This window comes from Myxocyprinus asiaticus, chromosome 50 (assembly GCF_019703515.2).
Source record: "Myxocyprinus asiaticus isolate MX2 ecotype Aquarium Trade chromosome 50, UBuf_Myxa_2, whole genome shotgun sequence".
Lineage (NCBI taxonomy): Eukaryota > Metazoa > Chordata > Actinopteri > Cypriniformes > Catostomidae > Myxocyprinus > Myxocyprinus asiaticus.
The window spans coordinates 4,054,184-4,066,890 of NC_059393.1; the positions used below are offsets into that span (position 1 = coordinate 4,054,184).

Sequence of the window (12,707 nt, forward strand, 5' to 3'; positions counted from 1 at the left end):
TCTGTTCTTTTCACCAGGGTTTTTATTATCTAAATCATTTACAACATAATTTCTTTTTTGCAGCCGTGCCCTCAGCTCCTCACAACGTCATCTCCAGTGTAAACGAGACGTCATTGTTACTTGAGTGGAATGAACCACGTGACCAAGGTGGCAGAGATGACATTTTCTACAATGTCATCTGTAAAAAGTGTCTGCCAGAGCGTGGAACCTGCACAAGGTGTGATGACAATGTGGACATCTCTCCACGCCACCTCGGCCTGACCGAGAGACATGTGACTGTCAGGAACCTTCAAGCTCACACTCAGTACAGCTTTGAGATTCAGGCTGTCAACGGAGTCTCCAACAAGAGTCCCTATGCACCCCATTTTGCATCTGTTAACATCACCACCAACCAGGCTGGTCAGTTTAATGGGTTTAGTTTAACAAATGTGATCTTAAATACTTGCTGGTCACCAACAAATGTTGTGTTTTGGATGCTGGTATGCTTGTGTCCCCACCAGGCTTCTTAACTAACTTTTTTTTTTTGTTTTGTTTTGTTTTTTGATAAACCAGCTTTAGATATGAAGGCTAAATTGCTTGATCAGCTTCACCAGCAAAGGTGATGTTGGTTTCATAACTGGCTTATTAAGACCAGCATTGTAATTCAGGTCTGATAGTGTCTCAACCAGGCTTCTTGACTAACTTAACCACTAAGACCTCCTAGGTCAACCAGCCTCACAAAAAAAGGCAATGCTGGTTGACCAGCTTCAGCAGCTAAGGATATGCGGGTCAACCAGTTAGACCAGCACCAAAACAGCACTATCCAACATAAACCAGCCAAGACAAGCATGGAAATTCAGAAGTGCTATTGTCTTGACCAGGTTTCTTGACCAGCTTAACCAGCATGATTCCCATTGTCAACCAGCTTTACGAAAAATGCCATACTGATTAACTAGCTTCACCAACTAAAGTGATGCTAGTCAGTCAGCTAGACCATCACCAGACAAAACTAATCAGTATAATCCAGTCTAGACCAGCATGGAAATTCATACTGTTCTATTCAGCAGGTATATGTGTCCTCCAAAAGTGTTGAGAACCTAAGTGAATTTAGGACAAGGGTCTTCACATTCTCACTGGCTTGAAATAGCATAGCATAATGGGTTCAATTATGACACTTCCAACCCACAATACTCAACCCACAGAGCTCAGCCCACAGAACACATATAAGCCAAAGAGCTGTGCTACGATACTCAATAGCTAAGGTAGAGTGTGCTGGGTTTGTGAGATGTGGAGATGCATTAACATTTGTAGAGAGCTCGTTTCTTATTGTGTGATCCATTTTTGAATTGAAAACTGGACTTCTCAGGATCACTGCATATGTCTAACACAATCTTTAGCACTCTATACTTGCACCCAGATCCCAGAATGCCTCATATTTGCTATCTGGCATTGTCCACAGGCATTGTAATATGATTCAGGCTGCTGTTTAGCCCGGGTCAAGCCCAGGGTGACATGCACGCCCACATAGCAGCCCACCCTCATGGTTCCAGAATTTAGGAGACCTTGCGATCAGATTAACTGGTGATTTTCCCAGAGCTATGCTTGAATATTCATCCCTTTTAAGACAAAAAATAAATATGGGCCTTCAGTTTATGGGTACTTCCACTGTCTCCTCAGGAAGAGGCCCCCTTAATCCCAGGCCGAGTGTAAGCAGGCGGGCTGACCAGGGAGTATTGTCTTCAGGGTGAGCTTTTCTGAGCAAGGCTTGAGTTAGTAGGTTGATGGTTGTTTGGTTGGGGGTGGGTTGGGGGGGGATAGGGGAAGGATCAAAGAACCGGACCTAGGGATTAAAACACTCAGAATGTGTGAGCAAGGAAGAGAGAGAGACAAGAAAGCACAAAGTGAAATGCTAAGAGGCACTGCAGACCAGTAGAGACGTGATAAAATCAGAAACCGGAGATGCTAGCATCACATCTGAAGACAAATGGGGACAGTGTAGATTGTGTAAAGTAGGTGCTAAGATAGTTTAGGTGCTACAGAACAACATGAGGAAAACAAATAAATGAGTGAATTTAACTCAAATATGCCCAGGTCACATTTAACAAAAAATAAATAAATAAATAAAATAATAATAATAATAATCTACACAATTTACACAATCTACACTGTCCCCATTTGTCTTCAGATGTGATGCTAGCATCTCCGGTTTTTGATATTATCACGTCTCTACTGGTCTGCAGTATATATATATATATGTATATATATATATATATATACACCACCTGCCTAATATTGTGTAAGTTCCCCTCGTGCTGCCAAAACAGCGTCAACCCACATCTCAGAATAGCATTCTGAGATGATATTCTTCTCACCACAGTTGTACAGAGCGGTTATCTGAGTTACCATAGACTTTGTCAGTTCAAACCAGTCTGGCCATTCTCTGTTGACCTCTTTCATCAACAAGGCGTTTCCATCCACAGAACTGCCGCTCACTGGATGTTTTTTGTTTGTTTTTGGCACCATTCTGAGTAAACTCTAAAGACTGTTGTGTGTGAAAATCCCAGGAGATCAGCAGTTACAGAAATACTCAAACCAGCCCGTCTGGAACCAACAGTCATGCCACAGTCCAAATCACTGAGATTACATTTTTTCCCCATTCTGATGGTTGATGTGAACATTAACTGAAGCTCCTGACCCGCATCTGCATGATTTTATGCACTGCACTGCTGCCACATGATTGGCTTATTAGTTAATCGAATGGATGATTGTTGGTGCCAGACAGGCTGGTTTGAGTATTTATGAGTATTTAAGAGACTTGCATTATTCGAGGTCTGAAAACACTGCATCTTTTTTGTTATTTTGACCAGTTGTCATTTTCTGCAAATAAATGCTCTAAATGACATTAATTTTATTTGGAATTTGGGAGAAATGTTGTCAGTACTTTATAGAATAAAACAAAAATGTTCATTTTACTCAAACACATACATACAGTATAAATAGTAAATCCAGGGAAACTTGTAATTTTGCAGTAGTCTCTTCATTTTTTCCAGAGCTCTATATATATATATATATATATATATATATATATATATATATATATATACTGCTTAAAGTCAATGGAGCCTATTTTTGGACCATTAGGACTTTTTGCATTATGATATTATTTTCTTGACAATTAAGCACATTACTGTCATTTTTATTAGTGTAATACATCTGAACATCTCACATTTGAGTTTTTTTTTTAATTTCCAATTTACATTCCCAATTACATATTCTTAATTGTCTTCTTATTTGGCATTATTTTTACACTGTATTTTTATTCTGTATTACAGTAAAGATGCTGTATTTTCCTATTTAAATCAGACTAAATTATGGCATTAAATACATTCTGTATATTATTGAACAAATTAGACAGTACAACAAATACTACCATCATGTTCAAATAATTACAATTTAAATGAAATATCAGTTGTTTCTCACGTTACAGTAATGAGATTTGTTAATTATTTTATTTATTTACTTATTGCATTTTTTGCATTACGAAAATGAGAAAATGGTGAGGAAATTTGCTTAATTGTCATGAAAATAATGTCATAGTGCATGTTGAGTTGTGTCCATGTGGGTGTGTGTAGCTATAAACATATTTGCTGATTGTGTGGTAAGAGGTATGGACTGGATCTGCCAGAGAGTAAGCCTTCCTGTCTGTCTGTCATGGCACTATTCACAAGAATAGAACAGAATGCTTCAAACAGAACACAATCTCAAAAGTGCCATAAACTAAGAGCAATTTCTGTTTGATGCATGCAAGCATGCTTCAAAGCCGGTTGTTGGTAATCCTGAATCAGAGAACTCTTTAAATGTGAAAAAAAAAAAAAAAAAAAAAAAATTCAGCTTTTATTAAAACAGGACTGTTCTCATTTTCTTTATATAGCTCCTTCCGCAGTTCCTACTGTTCACCTGATGGGGGCGTCAGCAAACACCATGAGTCTCTCCTGGCTTCCCCCTGAAAAACCAAATGGCATCATCTTGGATTACGAGATTAAATACCATGAGAAGGTGAGAGCCAGTGTAAATCAATGAAGCGAACGACATTCAATCACAATTCCTCCACTGTCATCCTCCGCTCTATACATAATCTTTCATCCTGACAACAGTGTCAGCCCGTCCTCTCTCTCTCATACCCTAACACTCTCCTCCCTCACTCCTTCCTCAATTCATCCACTTCTTTTGAGCGCTGATACCGCGAGGCAGCCAGTGCTTGGCAGTGATGGTGGCAAGAAGATTTGCATAGGGGAGAAGAAAGGGTCGAGCATATCTGCTGCATGTTTGATGTGTTGTACTGACAAACTAAACTGGAGCTGCAACAAACTTGTGTTTGGATGCTGGCTGGTTTTATATGGCTTGTTTTATCACTGTTCCCACAGGACCAGGGAGAAGCTATTGCCCACACCATGACAGCCCAGCGTAGCTCTGCACGCATTGAGGGTTTAAAACCTGGCACGTCATATGTGGTGCAGGTTCGAGCCCGAACGGTTGCAGGGTATGGCCGCTACAGCAGCCCTGCCGACTTTAGCACCAACCACCAGGGTATGTAAAATACCCTATATTTGAATTTTAGCACATTACAGTGTCTTTTCAAAGCATATCAAGCATCCATACTAATCAAAGTGGAAGCGCAAGATGTTATAAATAGATCTGAGCAATTCTATTCCCTTATCCTGAATGTGTCTTATGGTATCTATATGGATTTTTTACATGCACACAGCCGACTCAGACAAGAGTCTACAGGAGCAGTTGCCTCTCATTGTGGGCTCTCTCACGGCTGGGCTGGTCTTCATCATTGTTGTTGTTGTCATTGCCATAGTCTGCCTCAGGTACAGAGTTCAACCTTTAATTGACCTACTTAAGTAATTTTTCTTTTTTTTTTTTTTTTTTATGGATTTCACCTAATGTAGAGGGAATAAGCCAAAATATATCTATGAAACAGCACTATTGCTTATAAAGTTACCACAAATACCACAAAATGTATAAATGTCTTTGCTTTTAATTGCCATTTATTTTCAAGTTAGCAGTTTGGTTAGAGTTGGCTAGTGAAATCTAACATTATGCATTTTTAATTTTAACTTAAGTGTACAAAATGTGTCCAATATTTGTCCAATGCATTTCAAGGGCACTGCATAGTATATTAAATGTAATGTAGTCACCCATGATGCTTTCTTTCCCCTAGATTTAGCCTCTGTATTTGAGAACCCATAGAAAAGAAAATGGATGCAGTGTCAGGCACTTTTAAGCAGATTCATTCCGGGCCATCATTTATGTAAATTGTAGCCATTAGCCTCAGATTTACATGTGCCCTACATTGCAATCCTGCAGTTTGTCGATCAGTGGCACTGGAACTCTTCATCTTCTGGCCACCGTCCCATTGCCATAGTTGAGGGCAAGGTAGCTGTGTATTTAAACCCTTATCATTCAGAAATTCTCAATTTCCACTCTATTTCTTTCTAATCAGCACAGCGTCTTGGTATCTTAACTTGTCTGCAATTTAAAAAATGTAGGCCTTGGCATATTGCAAAACTGCGTTTGAATTGGAAATGAGATACAAATTACCAGCGGGTATTATTGGCCCGGTTACTAGTTAGACAACAAAGGGACCACATTAACATGTTCCAGGAGGGGGGTTGGGTTTGTTGAAATTGCACTGCATTTAATAGACTGATAGTGGAGAAAGTGTGGAGGAAGGAATTAGGAGAGGATAGTGAATTATGTGGAATAATGAATAATTTGAGAGCAAAGATTCTTGCACATTTAACGGGAGCACAGAAGCTAAGACAGTCGCTGTTGTTTTAGGCCTTCCTCTGTTGTTTTTATGCAGATTTGACATGTAATGTCCAGTCAACTGAAGTGACCTGCGTCTCTTGAGGCTGAAACTGTTGTTCTGTTAATTTTCATATCTGTCCCCTCCTTTAATCAACCTTAATGTGTCCCTGAAGGAGCTGACAGGGAAAAATGCAGGTCCCTTTCAAAATGCCTACTCTGCTAAATTATTATTATTAGGACATCATCAACCTCTTGTGACTGAGTTTATTATCTTTGCTATACAGGAAGCAACGCAATGGCTCAGAATCAGAATACACAGAGAAACTGCAACAATACAGTAAGTTTCTAAAGATTTAACTTGCCATATTCTGACTTTGTATACACTACTCCTGCTGAAGAAACCAGCATATTCAGTTTTGGATGCTGGTTTGATGGTGTACCCACCTGGCTTTTTAGCTAGCTAAATAAGCAAAACTTCCTTGGACAACAAGCTTTACCAACTAAGTTCTGCTGTTGAACTGCATGGCAATGCTGGTCCACCAGCTAAACCACCAGCAAACCAACCTGGACAGCACGGAAATTCATGCTTGTCTAAACTGGTCTTTTCAGCAGGCACATGTGATCACAATAATTTGGGGCTGTTAAGACTAAGTGTGTTCTTGCATTGAAAAAAGTTAGACACATATGGAAATGAATTCAGTTGTCTCAAAATATTACTTTTACTTGAAATATCTTCTAAAAAAATGTGGCACTTCTTCTTGAGGCATGGTACGGCACAACCGTCAATTTTGTCCATCTTGTGCATGTTTAAATAGAAAAATAATTGAAAACAGTCCATATGGATGCAAAAATGTGTTTGGTGTGAACTGCCCTAATGTATGGTTAAGATACAGTGGCGTATTAAAGCAGTGTGATTCATATGGCTATTCACACTATTGAATCCCCTATAGTCACTCCGGGAATGAAGGTCTACATTGACCCCTTCACATACGAGGACCCTAATGAGGCCGTCCACGAGTTCGCCAAAGAGATTGACGTTTCCTGCGTGAAAATCGAGGAGGTCATCGGCGCAGGTAACCAACAACACAAGCTCCTGAGCAACAGGGGGAAGACAGCTAGGCACACCCAGGCCATACCTTTAGAGGACTTCACTCCAAGCGGTACTTGAATCCCCTCATCCCGCATCGAAAACCCGACCCCCTAGCAACTTACCAACATCTCTAACAGCTTTACTTACAAGAGGGAGCTCCTGAGGTTTTCTTTAGAGCTAACTATAGAGCTACTATTCCTGCTACTGACCTCTGTCCACTTACCAAGCCTACCCTAAGGTTGATGGTACCTCCCGGACAAAATATTGTCCTCTTGACCTGTTACGGCCAAAGTATACTTCAGTTTTCTGCATGCCGGTACAAATTCTGTCATTAGCACAGAAGGCGCAAACTGTATGCTTGCAACATAGTTTTTTACACGTGAGCAGTCCGTGTCTTTAAACGTCATCAGCACACAAGCCTGCCATTGTCTGTGCTAAAAGTAGTGCACATGCATCAAACGTCTCCATACAAGGTCACGGTCAAGAGTATACTTTGAAAGGCTGAATGCTGGAACCAAGTGCGAGATGGAATGGCACGTGGAAAAACAAAGTATATCCTGGCCTTTAACCTCTCCTTCCATGGCTCCTTCCTGCCCCCAATACAACTCCCCTTTGTTTTGTCAGTTTCAGCTTGATCTTAATACTATTCATAACAGTTTGGTTCAAAAATGTCTTAGAAGCTAAGCATTTTAGGAGCCAAGAACAAATGTAGGATTGTAGGATTCTTGTTCAGTAGGACTTAAACCCATGTTGTAATGGAACGGAGTTGAGGAGTCCTATACCAGAATACAACAAGCAAGGCTTTAACATTCAGAGCTGCTATCTGAACCCATTGCTTCCTAGCTTTTAAAGTGATGAACACCTACATGTCCTTCCCCAACCCCTCTTAAACCTTTGTCTCTGTTGCACTCTCACACGTTGGTCTAGACTCCAGGCGCAAGTCGTACAGCCCTCCCAAGCTTCTGTCCTCACCTACTTCTAGCCCTACTACCCTCACTACCCCAAGACCCTAACATTCCCCCTTCCTGCCCTTTTCACATTACTCTTCCTATTTACTTTTCTAAACCCCAACCCCCTGCAACCCTCCCAGAGCTTTTGTCTCTGAAGCATTCCTGGCCACCCCCACCCCTTCTCTGGACACACTCCAATAGCTCCACCTTTAGCCCTGGCTTCTATTGCTGTCTCCCCCCGCCTTCCCTTGGCTCCTTGATTCTAACCAGTAACTGTCCTTCTCCCCTTTCTCTCCCACATTCCACCACTCTTCCCTCTCCTCTCTTTCCACTCCACCCTTTCTTCCTCTTTCTTGTCTGTCCACCACTCATGCAGGAGAGTTTGGAGAGGTGTGCCGTGGGCGGCTCAAGCTCCCTGGACGGCGTGAGATCATTGTGGCCATCAAGACGTTGAAGGCAGGCTACACCGAACGCCAGAGGAGAGACTTCTTGAGCGAGGCCAGCATTATGGGCCAGTTTGATCATCCCAACATTATTCGTTTGGAAGGGGTGGTGACCAAGAGCCGGCCAGTTATGATTGTAACTGAGTTCATGGAGAACGGAGCGCTGGATTCCTTTCTCCGGGTGAGAGATGCCTACTACCATAATGATTTTTGTCTTTAAAGGCATAGTAATTAAAGTTAAGTAAGTAAAGTGTGTAATTTTGGCACCACTCATGTCACCAAATGGAATTGCATAATATTGATTGCTTTCAAACAGGCTTCCCAAACACTTCCATTGGTGTAGAAACTCAGGCACAGGGTTGAGCCATTGTTGTTATGTCAGGATGCTCAGACAAATAGAGCAATATATTGATAGCGCTGCAGAGCCTAAGTATTTACGCTTTTGGGGGGAATCAATGTTCAAATGGCTTATGTATAGTTGTCTCTGCATATTTTGGGCTCAGAGATAATATTTTAACATAAATAAATAAATGCAAATATTAAAAGGATAGTTCACCCAAAAATTATGTCATGATTTACCTTCCTAACACATTTGACTTTCTTGAGGGTGAGTAAATGGTGACAGAATTTTCATTTTGGGGTGAACTATTCATTTAAGGTCTGTACTTGTATTCTTTTCACGCAACATTTGTAGAAATGCAAGTAATACTTTACAGAAAGTGATATACTTCATGAAATTGTTCGATAATTATATCCCATCCTCGCTGCAATCTAGCACAAATTCCTGCCTCCATCTTTTTAATTAAAAGACATACTTTTCCTTAACCCATTGAAACATCATCCTAAACTCTCTGAATGGCTATGAAAGATAGCGTAGCTGCTAACTGTGACATTCAGAAATGAATCAGCAGGCTGATGAGTTACATCCTGGAACGCTGAAAACACGTTGACAGCATTGAGGGACGATACTGTTATGAATGAGTCTGTGACATCTCGTCTCTCTCTCAAACAGCTAAATGACGGCCAGTTCACAGTCATCCAGCTGGTCGGTATGTTGAGAGGAATTGCAGCTGGCATGAAATATCTGTCCGACATGAACTATGTGCACCGTGACCTGGCTGCTCGTAACATCCTGGTCAACAGCAACCTGGTGTGTAAGGTGTCTGATTTTGGCCTTTCTCGCTTTTTGGAGGATGATCCAACAGACCCGACCTATACCAGCTCATTGGTCAGCATTCAAATCACTTCTTGGTCCATTAATATTTAAAGCAATCTGGGCTTTTAAATATTTATATTTTTTTCATTTTTAGGAGCAAATATCAATTGCCAACTCTCAAATGTGGTTAAAAAAATAAATCACTTTCATCTTGTATCTGTAGGGAGGAAAGATCCCTATTCGCTGGACAGCCCCTGAAGCTATTGCTTACAGGAAATTCACTTCAGCCAGTGACGTTTGGAGCTATGGTATTGTCATGTGGGAGGTGATGTCATACGGCGAGCGCCCATACTGGGACATGAGCAACCAAGACGTGAGTCTTGTCTTTTTACTTTTTCTTAATTATCCTCACCTGTGCATAGACTAACATCAAACTATCAATCTTCCTTCCACAGGTGATCAACGCAGTGGAGCAGGACTATCGGCTGCCTCCACCCATGGACTGCCCTACTGCCTTGCACCAACTCATGCTAGACTGTTGGGTGAAAGAAAGAAACTTGAGACCCAAGTTCTCACAGATCGTCAACACCCTCGACAAACTTATCCGAAATGCTGCCAGCCTTAAGGTGGTCACCAGCACACATTCTGGGTAAGTGCACGCATGGACTGAGGCATATTAGCTTGTTAGAATGATAGATTTTTAATAAGCAAGCAGTTTTAAATGAACATTCTATCATCATGTACTTAACTTTTAGAATGTAGTGGTCACTCTTTTCCATATACCTACAATAAATGGGAATCAAAGCTTTCATGCTTCAAAAAGAATGCTAAAGCACTGTAAAAGTTGTTCATTCTGCTGGTGGAATCTCCAAACTGAAAATGCAGGAACGGAGTTTGGATTTTGCACTGAAAACAGATCTGCTTTTGAAATGTCTTGGCACAATTATCTATTTCTTAGGAAAAAAGCAAATTGTGCTTTGCGCCACTTCATTTAAACAGACTACACCACAGTTTGTGTGCACACACAGTTAGTGCAAACACTCCAGATCCCACCCACACCCTCTTTCGCTTTGCACTGGCACAAAAATTGCACATAGAATTAGCGCTTTCACGAAAAGTGTATTTTGCGCATTCATGAAAATAGAGCCCATAATGTTGTAATTTATTTTGTTCCATAAAACAGAGGAAGTAATGACTTCAATTATTTTTTTTTATTTTTTAGGTGAACTATATCTACAATTCTCTGTTTACGACTTATTTAGTCTGGTTCTTTCCACCCTTTCAAAGTCAATTTATTAGGCCAAAGTCAAAGAGGCCTTTGTATTAGGAGATCATTGATTTCAGATCATTTTCAATTGACGAACAATATTCTAAACTGAGAAACTCTGACATTATGGAAATTAAGATGACCTTCAGTCAATGAAACATTTGGTTTAATTGCACCATCAAGAGGCTATTGACTGTTTTGGCAGAGATGATTGCTTTGGTTCACTTGCAGAATCCTTTTCTGTTCGAGATACATAAGCCATAAATCAAACTGATTGTCAATGACAAATGTCAGTCACTAAATAGCACAATTTGCTTCTAGACTAGTGTTTTTTGCTCTAGATTTTTTTATTTCTTTATTATTATTTATTTTTCATGAATCAGGCAGTTATTGTTAGGAGATTGTGTGTGGAGCAGAAGCCCTAGGGGGGCAGTGACGGGGGATTGACCCACCTCAGGGTGTCTGCCTTTGGGCTGGACATCCTGGAGGAGGGCTGATGACAACTAGGAACTGAGGGAGCCACTATGTCTGATCCACAAAGATCAGAGGATAGAGGAAGAGTAATTAGTTAATGTAATACAAAGATAGGAATGGTTTTAATTAGCAAGTAACAGGATTTTAAAAGGACAAATGGAGAGGTGACCCCCCCCCCCCCCCAAACTGCAGAACTTAATGAAAGAGGAGTGACATTTAATGCAATGTGATTCAGTCCTTTACTTAACCAGGGACAGTTTCACACATACTGCATCTATGGCCTGTGAGCAACCCGTATGTTCATTTAGACAATATTAATCGTTTTGGCGAATTAGAAAACACACAACCATTTGCAAATCAGGCTTTTAAAAATCAACATTAAGTGACACAACTAGCATTTTAATTTGGTATATCTGACTGAATCCAGACAATTTAAGCAGTTATCGTCTACAATTCCATTTAGTATGTAAATGTGATTCCCCTCTTTATGTAAATCATATTTCATGGTGATCAAGTTTATAATAATGCTCAATCGCCCACTCCTGATAACCATTTTATAATTAATGGCCGTTATTAAAGGGAATGCTAAATGAAGTAACCCAGAAATCACTTTTTTTTAAATAAACATAAACAGTCCTATACCACAATTACACTTACTAAACAATAATAGTTGCTCTCAATCTTCTGTTGAGGGCAATTTAGTTTTGGACCTTTAACTTTCAATTTCCTCATATGGCTTTTATGTTTACATTTAAAGTCAATCTCTCTAAGATGTAAGAGTCTGGCCAGCTCTAACAATGCTCCATTAAGAGAAGCTGCCTTCCAGGTTAATGACCACAAACCCTTCAGCCCTAAAGGCAGGAGCTTATTAAAAATCACTCTTCCCATACATCTATAGACCTTCTCCTCAATAGAGCCACTGTTCCACTCTTATTAACTTTTCTCTTCTGCTTTTAATTGTTAATTAATCTAATGCCATCAAAAGACAGCCAGGTTCAGCCGAGCAGAGAGCTTGCAGACAGAAGTGTCTTTGCTCTCAAGACTTTGCCTCCCTGTCCCCACTGCCCAGAATGTAATGTTGAGTTATTAAGAGCCAGATCTAGGCATAAATTAGGTCTGGTCTCTGTTGGATTTAGTCTGAACTGGATTAACACAGCTGCTTTTGTGTCTGACATTAAATTTAGTTGCACTATGGGGTATGAGTCGATGTGTCAGGCAAAAGTGTCGCAAGCACAAAATTAAGTGATTGCTTCAGCAATTGCCTTTTTCATCAACATTTGCTTTTAGGACTCTACTGGTTAGGTTTATGTTTAAGGTTTAGGGTAGCAAAGTAGGTTTTGTTGATTTTAAACTCAATAGAGTATTAACCTTAAAAACCTTTTCTGTTTGGGAGAACATTTAAGTGGATATTAGTGCCACACAGTGGAAATTTCACCTCAAAATTCAGTGTAACGTATCAAGAACCACGTAATATGATTTTTCAAAAATGTTGACACAGTCTCATAATTTTTATGAGATCAGGCTGAATCAT

General features: G+C 40.2%; 1 protein-coding gene across 6 annotated transcripts in view; it reads left to right on the plus strand.

The window, feature by feature from the left end:
• LOC127438675 (ephrin type-B receptor 3-like) overlaps window positions 1–12,707 on the plus strand; it is a 73,817-nt gene that overhangs the window by 47,938 nt on the left and 13,172 nt on the right. For 2 of the 6 annotated variants that reach the window (XM_051694416.1, XM_051694420.1), the window contains exons 5-14: window positions 64–399; window positions 3,911–4,035; window positions 4,404–4,566; window positions 4,745–4,853; window positions 6,081–6,133; window positions 6,735–6,956; window positions 8,213–8,460; window positions 9,292–9,507; window positions 9,659–9,808; window positions 9,891–10,084. In XM_051694416.1, coding sequence (XP_051550376.1) covers window positions 64–399; window positions 3,911–4,035; window positions 4,404–4,566; window positions 4,745–4,853; window positions 6,081–6,133; window positions 6,735–6,956; window positions 8,213–8,460; window positions 9,292–9,507; window positions 9,659–9,808; window positions 9,891–10,084 — 1,816 coding nt within the window. The remainder of the gene's footprint in view (window positions 1–63; window positions 400–3,910; window positions 4,036–4,403; window positions 4,567–4,744; window positions 4,854–6,080; window positions 6,134–6,734; window positions 6,957–8,212; window positions 8,461–9,291; window positions 9,508–9,658; window positions 9,809–9,890; window positions 10,085–12,707) is intronic. The other 4 variants (XM_051694419.1, XM_051694421.1, XM_051694418.1 and 1 more) reach the window with 3 other exon arrangements.